The sequence below is a fragment of the Alligator mississippiensis genome, chromosome 5 (assembly GCF_030867095.1).
Source record: "Alligator mississippiensis isolate rAllMis1 chromosome 5, rAllMis1, whole genome shotgun sequence".
Taxonomy (NCBI): domain Eukaryota; kingdom Metazoa; phylum Chordata; order Crocodylia; family Alligatoridae; genus Alligator; species Alligator mississippiensis.
Genome location: NC_081828.1, coordinates 9,760,407 through 9,780,691, shown reverse-complemented (window position 1 = coordinate 9,780,691; position 20,285 = coordinate 9,760,407). Strand labels below are relative to the sequence as shown.

Sequence of the window (20,285 nt, the reverse complement as noted above, 5' to 3'; positions counted from 1 at the left end):
CTCTGCACCTGTTCATCTTGATTTCAGCTTTCTTGAGCATGAAGGGCCAGACTTGCATATAGAGACTTCACACTGACTTCAGTGAGGCTCCTAAGTTCCTAAGGCACTTTTGAAGATTGGATTTAGAGTTATGCTACTTAAGCATTTCTGAAAATTGTGCATGTTATCTATATGGGCTCGATCTTATCCCCATAAAAATAAACTATCCTCCTTTTTGCAGTTTGATCAGAAAGATTTTGGATTAGGGAACAGTTTATTTCCGAATCATAAATTCTAATTCCTTGAAAAGGTGTCTTGAGTTTTATGGCCACCTGTTTTACAGTCAATATGCGCAACCCTTTAGTGGTGAGGAAGGGTAGCTTCATCAAGCCTATGATTTATAATACATACTTTATTTATTTTAAAGTCCTTGCTTTTAATTTCATGTTCTCCATGCTCACATGTAGCCCCCATAAATGTATTTAAATGTGCTCTTTTACATTATTTCAAAAGATTTAGAAAGGGCCGAGTTTCCCTTCTGGATGTTTCAATCTATATATCCTCAGTTGTTGTCATCTTGTGTAGTGCACATGCAGGTTCTTAAAATGGAAATGGATCCGAGGACACATTATTTTCTTTGGATGGCTCTGATGACGACATAGCCTGTGTGAGATGAATTAGTGGCTTTTGTGTAGTTCTTTGTGGACAGGTGTCCATGCATGTGAACCATGTGGGTGCACACCGGCTGTCCTAGCAGGGAGGTCAAGGACTGAATCTGAGCGTGAGACAAGCTGCTTTCTCACTCCACGGCTGGGCTGAGGCATCGTGGTAGGAAGGCTTCACCTTCCACTTGCATACCTTTTTGGGTGGATTAAGACAATGAAAAGCTCTTACTCTCAAGGCCCATCAGTCCCGAACTTTTCACAAGCGTTAAATTCACTTTAAGACAAGCAAGGCAAGGGATCAGTGTTGAGGTGCTGTCGGGAAGGCATTTGAGATGGGCAGAGTTGTCAAATTAAGGAGTTTTTCTCGTAGGCGAGGACAAACCTTGTCTTAGCTGTTTAAATTCTGAGGACTTGAAGATTGGTAGCAATCCTCTCTTTTTATCCAAATCTGATAAACCCAGCTAAGCTTATCTACTGATACACTGTTAACATTCCCATTTCTTCTCTATTGCAAATCTTTCTTTATCCTTTTTCTCTTATCACGGCAGCACACGGCATCCTGATTCAAGAAAAGAAAATGTCTGTTTCTAAGTTCAAACGTCCTTTTTTTTTTTCTGTGCTCGCTTTTTTGTTCTTGTTTAAATGAGGCTTCATCCACAACTGTCAACCGCAGCCCCCCACAGCAGAGCGCCCTGTCACACCAAAGCCTGCACCTCTCGCAGAGCTGGCAAACACGTCTAAATATAACGTCGCTCTCTGTAGAAATGTTTGGAAGGGGAGTTTATTTGTGCTGAGAGCGGTTTCCTTATTATTGAGAGCTTGCATGAGCTGTAAACAAGCAGAAGATGGCTGCACCCAAGCAAATGAAACATCCAGCAGGAAATCTCTTAGCTGTTTCTAAATCTATATTAATAACCTCCTTGTTCTGAGCTAATGTGACACGCTGAGCACTTTTTAATTGCGGCCATTTCTATTTCTCGATGGGAGTAACTGGCCTTTAGTACTGCAATCTTTCTAAAGATCATACACTGAGTGTGAAAGTCATGAATGTCACTTCTTCTGTGCGTGCTTTTATGACCGCATTATTGTGTAACACTAGTAGCATTGCACTGGCACCTACCGGCCTGAGGTGAGAACAGGGCCCTATTAAGCTAGTGGCTGCACGGACACAGACTGGAAGGATCCTTCCTGCTCCCAGGAGCTCCCTGGTACTACGGTGTGTCGAACAAGCATCAGGAAGGACCTGGGGAAGAGCCACAGAATCACAGGATGGGAAGGAAAGACCAAGGAAAGGGGTGAGAAGTCGCACTTCCCCTCCTGCCCATGTCCATGTTGCATGGTTCAGTTGAGGGAGAGCAGACTGATTTCAGAAACTCAGTGGACAAGACTATGGGAACAAATCCCACGCTTTGGTCCTTGGAGCTTCCATGTTTTCTAGCAAAACTATTAGATCTCCTTTCTGTGGCCAGCTCATGGACAGCATTGGGATCACATCTGGTTGGAGAACAAACAGGTGCATCCCTCTCCATAGTCATTAGTGGAAGACACTTGGCAATGAGTTATGCCTTTACCGCGCTGCTTAGAGCAGTGCAGGGTGGCCTAACCCTCGTGCCTTTGTCCTTAGGCAAAATGCCCATTAAAATTTGTATTGCCTGAGAGAGGATTTCTGTATTAGGCCCAATGCTGAGTCCTGGGCTCAGCTATATAAGCTTCTTGGCAGCTTTGTTCTCCACAGTGCCTCCACTGGGAGGCTGACTGCACAGCTGGACTTTGCTGTTGCATGTAATCATGTTTAGTACATTTTGTGTATGTAAATAGGGCTAAAAGAAAATCCATAGCCTGAGCCGTGCCCCCCAAGATCCAGCCACAGGGCTTAGCAGGTCATCTTAGCTGTCGTCGGGGGGGGGGGGGGGGGGGGGTTATCAGAAGTAGGTGTTGATAGGACATGGGGATTTCTTTCAGGCAGACACTACTGTTAGAGTCACCTGAGCGATCCACCTGAATTGCTTGTCGCTCTCTGTTAGCGGGTACTACCCAACTTCCTTACAGATGGCCCTGAGCACAGATAGGCTGGGATGCAAATATTGGCACAGAATATGACTGAGTGCAATATTCCCAGCCAAGAACACATCAAAAGACCCTGTTTCCAGAGCTCGCCACCTTTGCCCGTTCCAACTGGTGAATGGGCGCAGACCCCGTCAGCAGATCGATAGATGCCCTTGAGCATGGGCAAAGCAACAAGCAGTAGCTGGCATGCGGTAAGAGTCCCAGAGTCCCAAAGGCAGAGTTCATTGTCCAAAGCATCATTGGGACCAGCCTTCCTTCACATGGGCTTAGCAGACTGGGCCGCGCACTGGTTCCAGTCAGAGCTGGATTAACTCAATTGAAATAAAGTTATCTTCCACGGCCACATTAGACACTTTGTGTGCATTCATTAGGTGCAGGTAGCTACGAAAAACAAGAAAACAGTCATTCTCTTGAATCTAACCCTTGTCCTTGGGGCTTTTCCTGGAAGGCCCCTACGAAGTGGCAGTAACAGGCTTCTGCTCTTTTTTGTGAGATCTGTTAACGGAAGGGAAAATTACTGTTATGCCAGGCTGTGGAGAAACTGCTGAAGGATGAAGTGGAAGCCATTGTGGTGCAATTTTTTCAGACGATGGAGCATAAATCACAAGTGATTATGTGCTAGATTTGTGCCCACACAAACTGCATCCGCACCAGGGCTTCATTGTGGGTATGGATCCCTGCACCTGGGCGGCTCAGCACCTGCCTGCACCATTCAAGTCAGCAGTCAGAGTGGTAGGATGTAAGCCTGCAGCTATTCCTGGAGGCACAAACAATTTATGAAAATGCAGACTCAGAGTTTCAGGAAAGCAGTCTGTCTATAAACAAGGTCTGCCTAAGATGAAGGTGCAAAGAAGCAGAAAAGATCTACGCGCTCTCCCTTCCTCTGTGGTAGCCACAGCCTGACCCTGTGCCGGTACCATTAATTCATTGCTGTGCTAACAGGCTGGGTTTCATAGTTCCTAGGGTCGGAAGGGACCTGAACAGATCATCAAGTCCAACCCCCTGCCCTGGGCAGGAACGAGTGCTGGGATCATAATACCCCAGCCAGATATCTATCTAACCTCCTCTTGAAGACCCCCAAGGTAGAGGAGAGCACCACCTCCCTTGGGAGCCCGTTCCAGAGCCTGGCAGCCCTAACCCTAAAGTAATGCCTCCTGATATCAAGCCTGAACCTGCTGTCAATCAATTTGTGGGTTCAAGGACCGTGATTCACGCTGTGCAACTGCTTCTGAGGCAGAGCCAGCCGCAGCCTGTGTACACATAACAGATGCTCTCCATGTTCTTTGTCCCCCAGCTAAGGGGACCTCTGCGGAAAGGAGCAGGGCTGTAAGGAGAGCCTTGTCCCTGGAGGAAGTGCCTCTTGGTGATGTAGAAGCAGGCCTCCACCTGTCACCATGCGCATGACCACAGGATGTGCTGGAACGTGCCCTCTCACACTCCCTAAAGTTTTCACACCTGTCCTTTTGTTCTCCCTCCTTCTGCACAGATTTGTCCCACCTAGACACCTGTTCATTCCCAAACACCCCTGCTCTTGCCCTGGTCACCGCAGCAGCAGCATTTGGCCTTGTTGTCCTTCCCGTTTAATCTGAGAGTCCCTCTGTAATTCAAAGCCTCAGGGCCCTGCACATTTCTTCCCCGCTGACATCTTGCCTCCACTTTGCCAAGGACAAAGTAGCAGAAAACCCAAATATCCTCTACGGTGGCCACCCTACCCAGGACTCCTGCTTCCCGTTTGACCCCTGCCCAAAGTCCTTGTGACTTTAAATGGGCAATGCTCCCTCCATCTATGGAGCCTAGTTACAGCAGTAGAGAAGACCTTTGGAAAGACTTGCATTGACCTCATGAGGCTCTGTGTCATGATCTGAGCTCTTCTAGCCTTTATCTCTGACCCCCAGACTCCCCAAAACTCACTCTAAGTCCCAAAGAGCAATACAGTTAATTAAAGGGGAACTAACAGGTGGTATAAATAACCATAGGAAAAGGCTTGTGCCATTGTAACTGTGGCATTCCTGTCGCACTCTGGCCCTCGGCCTTTCTTCCATTTCTGGGTTATATATCATTTATTAGCTTCTCAAGGCAGGAATCTGCTTTTCATTATTTGCTGACGAAGTATCATGCACACCTGCAGTGCTGCATACAAAATAACAGTACTTACAAACCTCCCGTGAAATGCATAGTCCAAGGCCCGTTTCTTTCAGAGAGAAATGGCTAAGCGTGTCTCAGTAACTGAACCAGGACCACCGGGGAAGGCTGTGACAAAGCTGGGACCTGGTCTCCAGCCTCCCAGTGTTGTGCAATAACTAGACTAGGTTCTGGCCATAATTGCAACGCTGTGTTGCATACAGGTGGCACAGATGAACCAGCCAGTTCTGGTAAAGTAGCGTCCAGTCCCTTGCTGAAGGGTTCCCATTTGAAGGGTCTTAGCTGAGGGTGAAGAGGAAAGAGGGCCTGGTCTTGTCTTTCAGGTGCCCAAGCTGCCAGCACAGCGCCCAAGGAGCAGTGACATCAGATGCAATACAGAGCAGCTTGCAGACTGGTCCGGCGCATGGCAGGAGATCAGTGATGAGCCAAGGAGCCACCAAGCCAGGCCAAAGCTACCTTCTTCTTTTCTAGTTTTTTAAAGGCCATTGCTCACCTGAAGAGGCAAGCTGTGTCCTTTCCAATTAGTTTATCTTCTCCCAGTGGGGTGATCAAGAGCTCAAGGAACATGTCATCTCAATACCATTTCGTCTTTCTCCCAGGTGTTGAAAAACGTACCCGGGTTTCCCTGCTGAAGGGCACATGCTCCATGTCGCTTGCAAAGCTGAGAGAATCCTGCTTTAGCACTGATGTAGCCCCAAATAAATACATTCCCTGCTCAGCCTAATAAATACATTCCCTTTCATCATAGCTATGAATCCTGGTCTTTGCCTTCATTAAGTAACTAGGTATAGAGCATCTACTGCTGTGCAGGCACAAGCAATTCAGAAGCAAATCAAACACACAGGATCAAACTGCACCCTAAATTTCCCCTGAGTAACCCCATTGATTTTAATAGGGTCAAAGTCCATCAGATTGCAGTGGTGTAAATGGAAGGAATATTAGGCCCATTGACTTTGTTTTCAATCTTTGAGTGGGATGATGAAAATAAATGCATTTATGGGGGTAAAATGACTGTGTACTGGGGATATCTGCACTGGTGGAGGAATCTAAAATGATGTGCGGGAATATGAAGAAAATGAGCGGAGAGCTAACAAACAAAAGGACGTTGTAAATAAGCTAAGGTAGGAAAGCAGTAATATCCTCTGGGCTTTACACAATGTTTAATTACTGGACAGCTGGAGAGATTAATGCTTCTGCATTATGCCCTGGCTATCCAGAAATTAAACATCATGTACAGCTGCTACTTTATCACTGCTTAAGGTATTAGAGCTCCTTCAAAAGCAAGAGAAATTACAGGAAAATCCCCATTATTCTTAAGGAAGTATTTCCTCCCCTGCTTGTATTTGTCCTGAGCTTCATGACCAGTAAAAAAAAAAAAAAAAAAAAAAAAGCAAGGGTACTTTCAAGATGAATGCATAAATATGCATCAGAATTAACCGTGGAACAACATGTTACTGCAACGGTAATGCTCAGATTGCAATCGCAGTGGTCAAGAACGTGATACTAGGGCCAGATCCTGTGATCAGGGAGAGGATGCTGGTAACTTTAAAAAGCCATTGCCAGTTCCTGACCCAGCTTGAGCGTAATGTAGAGCAGGCACAAGGGCTGTTCTGCCTACGGAGATGACCTAAGAACAGTTCAGTTTAACACAGAATTACAGCATGATAGGATGGGAAGGGCCTCATTGAACACTCGAGTCCAGGCCACTTCGCAGATGCAATGGTGCACTCTCCCCAAGCCATCCCCAGCAGATGCCAGTCCAGCCTGTCCTTGAAAACCTCCACTGAAGGAGATGCCATGTCTTCCCAGTGCCATTTGTGCCAGTGTCGCACTATTCTCACCATTAGGAAGTGTTCTTGGAGGTTTAGTCTACAACTGCCCTGCTGTAGGTTAAACCGGTCCTGCCCTCTGTGGCAGAACAGTCATTCTCCTTTTTCTATACAACAGCCTTAAAGGATTTGAAAGCTGTTATCATGCCCCCCTCCTTAAGCTCTCTTTCTTCACACTAAACATACCTAGTTCTCTGAACCATTCCTCTCACGGCTTCATTCCAGCCCCGTCATCATCTCCATCACTCGCCTCTGGACTCTTTCCAGTCCCTCTACAACCTTCTTAAAATACAGAGCCAGAACTGCACACAGTACTCCAGCCGGGGCCTACCCAGTGAGCAAAGTAGTACTAACACCTTATCTTTTGTATGCACTACTTCTGTTAGTGAAGCCCAAAATTGCTGCTGCTTTTTTTCAACATCATTGTATTACTGATTCGCATTGAGTTGATGATCCACCGGCACATATTTGCATAGTCTTGCTGAAAGTGATTTAAGATAAATATGTAGTTCATCACCTTGTGTTATATATCATGGTTTTTTTTTCTAAAAGAATCTCCTTTTGTGAAGGCTTAGGAAATTGTGGTCTGAAGTCACTTGAACGCAGAGGAGCAAAGTTAAGGCTATTGCAGGGCATAGGAATATTGCTTTTTGATCTGTGACAATCATGTCTAAGCAATAACACTGCATTAACCTACTTTTCCTATCAATATTCATACAACGGCCCTACCCCTTGGGTGCAAGGCACATGAACAATCGTTGGAGGGCTGCTAGAGAAAGATCCTGCAGCTGGTGGAAGAAGTTGCCACTGCGTCTTCTTCCCATCTCTTGTGTACCGGCACCGGAGAGGGGAAGATTTACGCAAGAGCTACTGGACTGTCCTGTACTCCCCCAGTTAGGCAGAGCTGCTTGTCAAGTGTCTAGACTTCATGGCTATTGAATTCTTATAGCTAAGAGGAGGTTAAAAGTGGTAGCACATGAGGCTGTAACTTTCCTGGGCCATCTGTAATACAGATCCCATGATAAAGGGAAAAACCCATTGAGCTGCAGTCCTTTAGTTCAAGATTGTAGAGATTAAAGAGCAAATCTTAGGCCTGTTGAAATCCACACCAAAAAGGTCTTCATCCCACTAATGCCAGAGCTAGGCCTTAATGCCTAGTCTTAAGATAGTTAGCTTCCACGTTTATTGTGATGTCAGGGTTTACCGGCTCTTATGGTATCTCGTCAGCAGCTGTAGTTTCTAGGCCAGATATCCTAAGCATGGTCATAATCATGAGTGTACTAGGGTAGGATTTGCACCAAAAAATACCAGCTCTCCCATCATCATGCATGCAGGTGCGTGTGGAATTAGGCCGTGTCTATGCTGACTCCCTGGCGAGTGCAGGACCACTGATAAGAAGTAAGGCCTGCCTCTTCCCAAAAGTCCTAATGTGGCACCACAGGTGGCTTAGAGTGGCCCTGAGCACCTGCCCTGGGGCCACTGTCCAGGTCTCTGCCTCGGGTCTGCTTCTTGGCCCATGTTCATCACTGCCCTGGCCCAGTGCCATGGCTGCTCTAGGCACTTGCAGGGCTAGCTTCTCAGCTGCAGTCCTGGCTAGAGCAGTGAGCCAGTGTTGACCTTGCTTTAGAGACCAGGTCGTGGCCCTTTGACTGTGTGACCTCAGGACTGTTTGCTGCCTCTTGCTGCATCGTGGATTTCTACTCCCTCCCAAAAGAAACGCAATCCAGTACTCTTGTATTCGCACAGCCCTAGTCCACGAGCCCTAAATACAGCCACCCTGCGGTCTACCGAATGTGTCACTGTACCCTTACTCCTTTTTCACAATACTTTTCCTTCAAGTGTGCACTACATTAGTTGTTTTACAGCCTGCTGGATTTGTCACTGCAGCCTCCCCCTGACTATCGGGGATCTCGGCTTCTGGCAGTGAGGCTGGAGATACTCTGGGAAATTCATGAAGACTTTGCACACGGTTTTGTGGGGCTTTCTCCAGATGCATCTTTGCTCTAAACATGGGCTGAACACAATGAATATTTAGGCCTCTTTAGTCTCTCTTCTTGTGAGGACTCCCCATTGAGCAGCCTAAATTAGTGAAAGAGATTTTATGGAGTCATGGAAACAACCACGTTGCACCACATTATTCAGTGGAGCAAGAGCTGCCGGACGGAGCCTGCCTGCCTTCCCCTCTCTTCAAGCAGAAGCCAGGCTTTCCCGTTGCGTTGCTTGGCCTTCCTCGTTCTGCCCAGTGATTCTCTGGAGAGGGCAGTGCTGCTTTCCTCTTTTGCATGTAACGGCCAGACCTGCCAGGGAACCCCAGCTCCAAATCTGCTCTGCCGAGGAATTATTTGGGCAAATAAAACAGTTTCTACCCTCCAAGTGGCTTGGAGTCAGGTCCACTTCCTGTAGCAGTCCCAAGCAGCTACACAGGCATTTGTTGCATGTTCAGCAGGTACAATGAGCCGTGCTGTGTTGCTGCCAGCTACCGTGTTGTGTACAGACATCCAGAACAAAAGCCAGCTAGAGATGTTCTTTTAACTTCCAGAAGAGGCCACATCGGGCGTACTGCATCCAGGTTTGGGCCTCTCAGCACAGAAAGGATGTGGACAAATTGGAGAGGGTTCAACAGAGGGCAAAGAAAATAGCACAGGACTGGCTTATTTAGTCTGGAGAAGAGGAGACTGGGGAGGGGGGGGGGATTTAACAGCAGCCTCCAACTACCTGAAGGTGGGTTGCAAAGAGGATGGAGCTGGACTGTTCTCAGTGATGGCAGATAAGAGAACAAGGAGCAATGGGCTCCAGTTGCAGCAAGGGAAGTTTAGGTTACATATTAGGAAACACTTTCTCACTAGGAGGGTGGTGAAGCACTGGAACAGGTCACCCAGAGAGGTGGGGAATCTCCATCCTGGGAGGTTTTTAAGACCAGGCTCGACAAAGCCTTGGCTGGGATGATGTAGTTGGGGCTAGACCTGCTTTGAGCATGTGGTTGGACTAGATGTGACCTCCTGAGGTCCCTTCCAGCCCTAACTTTCTGTGATTGTAAGAGGACAGTGAACCAGACTCTCTGTTCAGTCACAGCAATACATGTGTGCGATAACTCCACTGACATTTGTGGCATTCGTGTGGTTTTGTACTGGTTCATCTGAAAATGACTTTCACTCCATGGTGGGTCAGTGGTCTGCGTGATCTCTGCGTGCTTGGGAGCTGGAAGGTGGTGAGAATCAGCGGGGTGGCTGGCACAAACTGCATCCTTGATTCTTAATCTGAATTCCTTTTTTCCTAATAAGGAGAAAAATGGAGACTGCAAATTCCCTGGGATTAAAGCAGAGCAGGTCATTTTAATCTATCTGGCCTAAAGCTTTTAAGTCTCTGCAGTGCCCCTTCCTGGTGGGGGGACTCAGAAATAAGAAGTAGCATCTCTAAAAGTTGAAACCTTTTGTAGCCGGCTGTTTCATACTACCTATCACATGTGGACCAGCCAGTGTGAACCTCAGCTTCAGGAGGAAAAGAGTGCATTATGCCTCCCTTGCTTCATTTGAAATTGCAAAGTTATGTGATAATCCCAAGGGCTGCTTTGGAGACTGTTACGGCCGGGGGGAGTCCCGTTGACTTCAGTGGGACTCAGTGTGGGTGTGTTTCCCTTTGAATCTTTTTTTGGATTTGTGTCTTTGTTGAATAATGCCCCATTCTGCTAACTGGAGAGTAATGCAGTTCTGTAGCTGTGTGTTAATACTGCGGCAGCTGGTACTTTCCAGATATTATCATATGTTTCTCACGGGTTTGCCAAATTGGTATAATTAGTAAAATTGCCATTTTAATAAGCAAGTCATATCTGGGAGTAGGCACATCCCATCCAGCTTCCAATTTTCAGAATATGAAAGGAAGTGTCAAGCGCTCCCATGCATACTTTTCCATTTAAATTGCACCTAGTTCAAAACAACTACAGTTTGATTCATCTGATTATCCTCTAATCAGACTATAAAAGACTAATGATAGGTCTTTATTTCTTTCCCTATGGGAAGACATTTGAACATAAGCTATGCGGTATAAACCTTAGGCATTGTGATCTTTCTTTTTTTTGCTGGCTAGCTTTTTTATGTCCCTAAACTCTTTACATTTGAATCAGTCGCTCATATTTTGATGTGCCTTTCAGTCATTTAACCAAGAAAGGTGAAGGGTGTCAGTATTCATCCACCCTGTGATAGCGCCCCCGCCTACAACAGCACTGAGGACGTTGTACGCTCTCAATAGAAATCTTATTTGATGTCAGTGGGAAAAGGTCGGGAAAGGAATTCGGAGTTTTCAGGTCTTTGTATGTAGCTACTTCTTTCAACGCATTGTGTTCAGTCATGCAGTTGCAATTACTGCCGAGCAAGGCGTATGTATTAATTATACTGCCAGGAAAATAAAGCCACTTTGAACATGCGACTCTGAAAACTTATTCTAGATCAGTAAATACATTTTTGCACCAACAATTATGTATCAGCAGGGACTTTGCAGTCTGGTTGCTCCATTATAATTAACTAATACTCCACTAATACAGCTCCAGAGACTGGAAAAAATAACTCGTTTGTGTTTGCGATTTGCTGTGTCGCAAAGGAAGCGAGCAGCAAATGCAAATATTAATTTGTGAAATGGTTTCCCTGGCTTCTGAGCTACATTAGTGCTTTGAATCGTATTAGGAATTACTATTCCTGCTGCACTCCTCATCTAGATAGGCTTCTCCATATCAATCACCATAGCAACAACCTCTAATAGTAGTGAGACTGCAATTCAGCTGCATTATTCCCTCCATGGGAGGCTTGCCATTTATTCAGAGGAATGCACTTCAAGGTCATCATCACCATTTACCTGCCTTTTTTTCTGCTGCCCTTCCTAGAGGGCAACTTTACCAGGAGGGAAAGTTGCCCCTCTGAGCCTGGATCCTGCTTGGAGCGGTGATGCCTGGCATCCCACTGGTTTAAACTATACATCCTGGAGGCTGGGCGCATGCAACACTTCCCCCCGGGCAGACCACTTAGTTCAGGTAGAGTTAAGGCTGAATGTAAATCGCGGTTAAATCAAACCAGCATTATGACGACCTGAGTCTGGCCGTTCTGGGTTAACCCAGCCATCCTGGGGGCTGTGAGCTCCTGTACCCCAAGGACCCGAGCTGAAGGATTACAGTCTTTGGGCAGGATTGGCTTGGCTGTAACCTCTTAAATCAGAATACCTGGGCAGATGGAGCTTATAAGCTCCGCCGCTGCAGCCGTGTGTGGGCTGCGAGTCTAAATCCTAACGATGAGTTTCCAAAGGCCACTGGGATTTCCTGGCAGCATTCAGACGTTGAAATATCTGTTGGCATGAACTAGGAAAATAAAAATCTGTCAGGAACCATCCTTCACCTTCGATCTGATAGGGTCTCTAACATCAGACAAAAAGAAAGCTTTTAGCCGGTCCCTTCTTGAGAGAGCATTTTGGGGAAGGAAAGAGACTCTGAAAAGGTGAATTCTCCTCATTTTCCACACCTCCATGTCTCTCAGTGCTTTTATCCATTTGACAAGAAAATCTTAATGCAAGCCACCCGCCTCACTGCAAGAAGAACAGCATTTCTTAAGTAAGAGAGTGCAAGGGGGGGCTTGTCATGGGAAGAGTGGAAGCAGCCATGTCACGGGGTCTGTGACGGTGCATCCGTGACGGTTGTTGTTTGCCTTCACGTTTTGTGTGGCATCTAGGTTTGAAAATTCATGTTTCTCTTGAAGGCTACAGCATCCTAGGACCCACTCATATTGGTTGCATACTGACTCTGAGAAAAGAGAACCAATATTGGGTTGTTGAATCCACTTTCTACAGCAGCGGTGGCCAACAAGGGGCATGGGCAGCCTCTGTGGGCGACATGCGACTGATTGGGGGCAGGGGCAGGCAGCACAGTGGCAGATGGCGGAGAAAGCAAAGCAGGAAGCACGGGGAAGGAAGCAGAAAGCAGAGCAGCAAATCAACCGGGGAGCACAGGGAAGGAAGCAGAAAGCAGAGCAGGTGGTTGAGCAGAGGAAGAGGATTGGACTGGCACTTGGGAAGAGTGCGGGGCTAATTTGTGGTACACCTGCCAAAAAGATTGGCCCTCACTGTCCTGCAATATCTGGCTTTTCCTTGCAATTCTTCCATTGAGTCCCCTCTCCCCCCACGCCCTGGCTCCACACTGCACGTAGGGTGTGACAGCAGGACTCGATACGGACTCGAGCAGTGGCACAAAACTACCCGGCAGCTATATTGTATGCAGCAGAAATCATTGCTGTGTATTGCATCTCAACCCGCACGCGTTCCTGCTTTTGCACTGCTACTTGGGAGGAAGAGTGATATTTGTCTCTAATGCCATGGAGAACGTGCATGGATTAGATGAGTCCGTGGAGCTGCTTTGGTAATTGTGATTATTTACTACTTTGCAGCTGGTAGGTTAAACACTCCTGCCTGTTGAACACCCCCCAGCTGTCTGCTGGGATCACTTCATGTTTGAAGTAGTTCTGGCTTCTGAGATTACAGTGTTTACTTCTTTGGCACTGAAGAAAAAGGGAAGCCAATATTTGTTTCCCCTTTTGCACAGAGAAGCCTGTTACAGGACAGGCAGCAAAATGCAAGACTGCAAAGGAACAGCTCAGGTCAAAGGGAAAATACCCCGGGGGTATTTAATTAGTATTTAATTTGCTTCTCTTTAAGTACTTGGGAAGCACTGAGATGGTCTAGTGATGGAAGCCATCAAGGTATGCAGCTCTGTGGAAGGAAGAGGTACCTGTAACTACCTCTTCAGCTTCACTTCTTCCTCCATTTGCTGTGTATAATCCAAAATGTAAGTCTTCCCTTGCTGCCACCGGTGCTTCCTTCTGGTGCCACGACACACAGCCAGCGTCTCCATGGGACTGGCTCCTGGGTGGACCTAGGAGTCTTTCTCACAAGCCACAGAGTGGCCTGAGGGTGCAAGCTCTGCTCCTTCCTGTAAAGACCAGGGCCCAGATGTGGCCCGAACCCCCCTCCTGTAGCAGCTGGAGGAACCAGCCGTGTACAGACACAGACGGACCCAGAATCCTTCCTTCAGACCCAGCCTAGAGAAGGCCCCTTCCCTCCAGGGCTGCTGCTGAGCTCAGCTGGAAATATGGAGCATGTTAAATAGGGCCCTGGGGGAGCAGGGGGCTCGGAGGATTGCCAGCGCGCTGCAGAGCCCGTCCCCTCGGCTGCCATCGTGACCCTCGCCCTGCTCGATAACAACCAACACGGGTGACTCCAAGGGAGGCTGAGAAGTCTGCGTGAAACGAGTCCGTGTCACTAGTCAGGTACATGGTGACCTGAGCACCACGTCACATAAAGCACCACTGTACCCAGCACTGTGGGCAAACAGATCAATAAGTGAGGACCTATCCTGCTGCCAGTGGTGGCCTCTTCTCCTGGGTACTTTCTGTCACTGCCTGCACTGGTTTAGTGACACCTGCTTGTTTTGGCCCACTGTTCAAAGTGAGCTGGTTGCTGTCCCCCCAGGTCTCACAGAGGCACCGTCTGGGGTCCTGGGGTGGCTGCCCACACGATGCCTCCTCTGTACACAGAGGACTTCACTCTCATATTCGGCATTTTGCTTCGGTCCCCTCTTTGCTTTTTTACAGAAAGATCAAATAATCCTGAAGTTGTGAATCAGTAGCTAGGAAATCACAAGCATCACTGCAGAAGTTCTTGGGAGAGGCATGAAAGCAAAATTGTTTCTTTTCTTTTCCGGCTCAGATTTTCCGTGCAATTTATCCTTTTGTTTTAGTGGGATTTGTGTGGATGAGCGGGGAGGAGCTTCCAGCTTCATTTGCATTGTCTGGAGAGGCCCCGTTCCCTATTCCGTGCACGCGTGTAGGCACTGCTGATTTGCACACGTGGCAAATTTCAAAAGGGAAAGACACACAAGCAGAAGGAGAGGCGGGCGCAGAATAATGGGGAAAAGGACGAAAGAAAGGGTGCGGCGAGAAGGAAGGACCTCCCACTTGGAGCGTGCCAGTCACTGCAGCCCTGCCAAAAAAATTGGAGATCAAGAGCTTATGCAAAGTTGCTCGTTAATTTTTTTTTAATTATTATTATTTTTGCTGCCGAGGTTCATCGGAATACACGTTAGGAAAGCTGTTTCCTTTGCTCGGCTTTGATCTGCTGCATTATGTGTGTCGTCCGCGCAGCCGTTGTGTTTATCATCTCTTCAGACAAATCAGGAAGATTATAACTGCGGTGCCTTAAATTAACGTGCAGAGCGCTGTAATGTTAACCCGCAGAAAAGGCTGCTAGATGATAACTGGTCAATATGATTCATAGGGCACTTAGTTTGTAGTTATACAAGTGCCAATGAGTCGGGGGAGACAAATAAGCACAATTAGGGCTTTGGGAGGAAGGAGAGGCGGGAGCTGCCAGGTCCATGTGCATGAGAGGAAGACAGCTGTCCAGGCATGGGAAAGGCCCCTTGCTTTTTCAGTGGTTTTCAGCTCTGGCATGCTACTCATCTTGCTAGAGATCATTTGTAGACAGGTCTCCATGAGTCAGGTAGGAAGGTGATCGGATGCTGTGACCACAGAATCAAAGGGTGAGAAGAGTCCTCAGGGGTCACCTGCTCCATCTCTCGACACAAATGCAGGATTTGCTCTTCCCAAACTATCCCAATGGGATCCTAGATTTTCTGCTACACTTAATTGCAGCTGTGAACTTGCACCCACAGAGCTGAAGGGAGAGTTGAACTGGTTTATGAATCCGCTCCATCACATCTGCAGAGGAGCTTCAGGTCCGAAAGCTCCCTGCTCCCCTAACGGCGTCCAGACTTCGAATCTTTTTCTTACTGGTATGACATCTTCACCCTGTTCCCAAAGAGCAAGAACATACGTGATCACCAGGCTTGGCGATTGATGTGTCGCCCATCTCAGATTTAAAGATCAGCTTCCAGGATTTGACACGGCGACTCAAAACGACCAGTCTGGCAGGTTCTTGCCCCAGCGGGGCTTGATGCTGTTGGTGAAGCAAAACATCCACGCTCCCTCCTGCAGGCATGTCCTTTCTCAGCTTAAACCTGATGATGGGAGCCAAAATAGCGCCTAGATGGAGAGAAGGATGCAGGGTGTGACAGGATTGACTACAGGAAGGCATGGGGTGTCTCAGTAGGGCCTCAAATGAAACCTGAAGTAGCTTGGACAGACAGACAGAGCAAAAAGAAGTCAGGGAGCTAGAAACTTCAGTGCAGACTTACTGCAATTGCTCCCTGGTGAGTCCCTGGGTGAGATTGCGTGTGTATTCGTGACTCCATTGCAGGGAGGCTGCACACTGGGGAGAAAGCAGGGAGAAGATTTCACAGCTAGCTTGTGGGCTCTGGGACCCACTACTGCCTGTGAAGCTGGTGCGTCACTCCACGTAACGGGGACTCTGCTGCGTTCGGACCCTGCCCAGGTTGTGCCTCGACTACCCAGAGCAGTTGAGCAGCGCGCTTTCTCGTAGGAGTGGTGCAGGAATTGCAATAAATAGCTCTCCTACTCGAGACAAAACACTCCCCAAGTGCAATTAAAAGAAGTCTTTTTCGAGACAAATTATTTCATTTAATCTAATTTATAAAAAGCTATAATTTTCCTGCGGATTCATGAAAGTGCTGAAACTGAATTTTTTTTTAAACAATGGAGGAAATTAGGCACAATTACGAGTATTTATAGAGACCCTTGCCAGTGAGAGGTTTTTCTTCTTGCAACAAGGTGACCATTAATTGCATGTTGCTGGCATCCCTTGGAGTCTGATTTCAGCAGATTCCACTGTCTTTGCTACAAATCAGACATGCAGAGGAAAAGATGTTGCTGAACTTCGTAGCCCAGACAGGTCTCATTTGTATGTAAATGCTGAATGGGGACTTCCAGGGAAAATATTCAGTGTGGTGGAGGGAATTATTGGCATGACTCCGCAGCTAAATTGCTGCGCAGCTCACTGAGTGTTACCTTGCACAGCCCACGTAATACCTCTGGACCAAGGCGCCCTGTGAAATTGTGAGGTCTCCTAGATTGGTCGGGGGCAATGGAGCATGCATGAAAGTCAGGACTGACGGTGCTGGCTATAGCACAGTGGGGGCCACGCAAGCTGGTGCCATGCAGCGTTGCCTGTGCTCCTCCCTCCTAGGGGAGCATCTCTGTGACCCCTGTTGCTCATGCCCCACCATGGTCCAGGCTCTGCTCTTCATGCTGTGCTTGCAACTCCCGTGCGGTTATGTTGCTGGGACCACATGCCCCACTGCCAGCGCTCCTGGCCGGCAGCTCCCTCGGGATGCCAGACTAGAGTTCCCTGCACGGTTCTGCCAGTCCCTTGCATCCTCGACCTTCAGCTCTCCGAATGTTCGCGGCCTGGGCTCCCTCGCACACGCAGCCACTGCACTGCAGCCTGACCTGCAGTCCCCAGCCAGGATCCCACACAGGCTTCGCCAGTGCACCTCTCCCCACTGGCTTGCAGCTCGCTGGGCACCCCGTGGCCTTGCTAATGCCCTTTGCTCCAAGTTTGTTCCAGTCTAGGGCGTCTCCAGAGCAGAGCCTGCTCCCGGGTGCGTGGCGGGCGTAGATAGTGTCTGTGTGGGATGAGGCTGGAGACCTGCCGACTCACCGCTGTGTTTTCCCCTCCCAGTCTGCATCTCCAGTGAGTTTCAGTGCAGCAACAAGACCTGCATTGCCATGATCTTTGTGTGCGACGGCGACGATGACTGCGGCGATGGCAGCGACGAGAGAAAGTGCTCGCCCCTGATCTGCAGCCCCAGCGAGTTCCAGTGCAACAACAGCATGTGCATCCCGGAGCTGTGGGTCTGCGACAGCCATCCCGACTGTGAGGACGGCTCGGACGAGTCCCTGGAGAAGTGCAGCTACAAGGCCAGGCCCCAGGCGCTGAACACCTGCGCAGCCCACGAGTTCAGGTGCGGGAGCGGGGAGTGCATCCACCTGAACTGGAAGTGCGATGGGGACGAGGACTGCAAAGACAAGTCAGACGAGCAGAACTGCCGTGAGTGTTGCCCGGGGTGGGTAGGGTGGGGTAGGAGGTCTGCGAGGAAGGTTTTCAGGGTGCCACCAACAGCTTTGTGCTTGGCCAAGGCCAGTGCTGGAGTGTCGGTGCCTGCAGACTGCATACCGGGGTGGGAGGGATCTAATCCAGGCTTTTCAGGTATCTCCCGTAACGTTTGCTGCTGTCCCGTGACACCAATGGGGGCAGTGATGAGATTCGGCCGACCTGGCAGAGACAGGATTAGAGGCAGCAGCTCCTTCAGGTAGAAACCAGAGCTAGGGAAGAGGAACAAGTATGAAAAGCCTCAGACCACCTTTGTGAGCCAGAGCCCCCACTGGCCAGAAACCACAGCTAATGCTAACCTACAGGCAGGGAAGAAATTAATTCTCTGCCCAGGAAGCCAAAATCTATCGAACCAGATGGCGGATAACAGCCCCTCCGAAGGAGCCGGTGTGAAACGCTCTCTGACTTTGGCTGGTTAAAGGCACAGAGCTGATAAATAATGGACTCCTGTTTGGTTAGCTCTTTGCATTTAACACCTTGTTGCTGTGTTTCGCATGTTCCATTCATTTTCAGACATGAAGCTGGTCCAGCTGGCCACTTACCCAGGGAGACCCAGGCAGGGGGATAGAGAAAAATGTTTCACTGAAATATTCATCATCACAAGAGTGGGATACGATAAAATATTTACACAGCTGTCTGCACGCAGCAGTGCTGATGCATGGCCACTGCCGGGAGGGGGGCAGCTATTGACTGCAGAAACAAAATCTCTCAAACAAGGAGCGCAGGAAAATCTCCCACTCGTACAGACGGAGCCTGGGATTGTTAATGTCCACGGTGATATTGTACCCGGCAAACCACAGGGCAGGGAACCCCAGGCCAATGGGACCCGAGCAGCCACTGCTTGCAAAGGGGCCTCGTGTGAAGGAAAGGGCGAGCTTTCTCTGGAGCACGGAGATTGTGCGGCTTCTTTACCAGGGGAAGGAGGAAGCGAAGGGTCTTGGGTAGCGCTGGCTGTGGGCCACTCCTCTACGTTTCAGGGTGAGGGAGAACAAGGAGTAGAAGGCCTGGGGGCAAGAGAAGGTGAGAAACGCAGGGAACAAGGTCAGTAGAACAGAAGGGGCCTAAAGCGGGCTCAGGATTGATGCTCAGCCCTGGGGGATGGCTTTGGGGCGGGCGGGCGGGCGGGCGGTTCTGAAGCGATCGGGGCTGACACTTGAGCGGGCGAGTGCTAGTGCCCCGTGGGGGCAGGAGAGCCACGGCTGCACCTCTGGGAAGGGGAGCCGAAGCGGGCGGTGATCTGCCTGCTCGGCACTGGCAGCTGCAGAGTTTCGGCGAGTGCCACCACCCCAGGTCGTGGTCCTGAGCCCCCTTTGGAGGAGAGGGACTTCATTCTGGAAACTCGCTTGGGCACTGTAATAAGGACTCTGCTTCAAGAGGCCTCGTGGGCAGCCGGAGCACGCGCCTTCCCTTGGATTCACCTTCACAAAGGCTGACCCCATCTGTCGCAGTGCAGAGATAGCCAAGCCCAGGAGGGGGGTGGGAGGTGAGAGCCCTTCACAGGCTGGCAGCCGCCGAAGTCCTGCAGTGTGGAGTTCAAATACTAGAAATGATCCTCTGCAGCAGTCGTACCAGCCAGGGCCGTGGGGGCTCACGGGTGCACCTGGGCACTGAACAAATAGTTCCCGTCCCAAAGAACTTGCAGCCGAGTGACTGAGCCCAGGACGGTTCCTCGGCTTGCACACGGGCTTCGGAGCAGGATTGGGAAGAAGAGCTCCCTTCCCTCCTTGCTCACAGCTGTGGAGGGAGGAGGGTCCCGGTCACAGCTGCAGTCGGTGCCCAGGGCATGTTGAGCCCCCGCTGTTCATGAAGACACAACTCCATAAAGTCCCCAGCCACCATGTTCATCTTGCCTGGGCTGCAAGGCTGGCAGGAGGGAACGGACAAGGGAGGGCGGATGCCAGTGCGGAGGGCCTGGTGCTTGCAGGTACGAAACGCTGTTGGTTTGCGGTGGCAGTTTAACGTGACAAGTGTTTGGTGGGCAGTTTTGCCCCCATCTCCTGGAGCTGGGGAGGCGGCTATAAAGCCGCTGAGCTCACTGATTGCTGAGGCTCTACTGATTTAAGCCCAAAAATAGCCCGCTATTTCCTGCACCCCTGGCACATACAAGTCGAGGAGGTCTGCAAGCGGTTGTGTTTAGCACGAGGCTGGGGGGGTTTCGGGTCCCTCTGGAAGCACTAGCCAGCCGTGTAACACTGGCACCCAGTGCAAGGGGCTCGGGGCCTCGTGCTCCCGTGGGCTCAGTGGGAGTTCAAGGTCATTGGCCCATCTCCGAATCAGGTCCCCGGTCCAACTTCTGCTGATGGTGGTAGCGGGACAGACGTGGGGGCGCGTTTTCTTCCGCCGGATCCTCGGCCCTCTCTTGACTGTGCCCAGGCCTCCTGGCATCCACTTGGCCAGCGGGACCCGGTCGTTCCCTCCTCCCAGCCTGCACCCTCCGGCTTGGCTGGGGGTGCCCTACACACGTATCTGTGTATTGTAGATGTGGAAGCTCTTTCCAGGAATCTTGTTTCTGAAATAAAAGCCAACAGTGAGGGCTATTTTTAGG

General features: G+C 49.4%; 1 protein-coding gene across 4 annotated transcripts in view; it reads left to right on the top strand.

Annotated features, from left to right (window-relative positions):
• LRP8 (LDL receptor related protein 8) overlaps positions 1–20,285 on the top strand; it is a 252,239-nt gene that overhangs the window by 205,945 nt on the left and 26,009 nt on the right. For all 4 annotated transcript variants that reach the window (XM_019479236.2, XM_014598722.3, XM_019479234.2 and 1 more), the window contains exon 5: positions 17,309–17,677. In XM_019479236.2, coding sequence (XP_019334781.1) covers positions 17,309–17,677 — 369 coding nt within the window. The remainder of the gene's footprint in view (positions 1–17,308; positions 17,678–20,285) is intronic.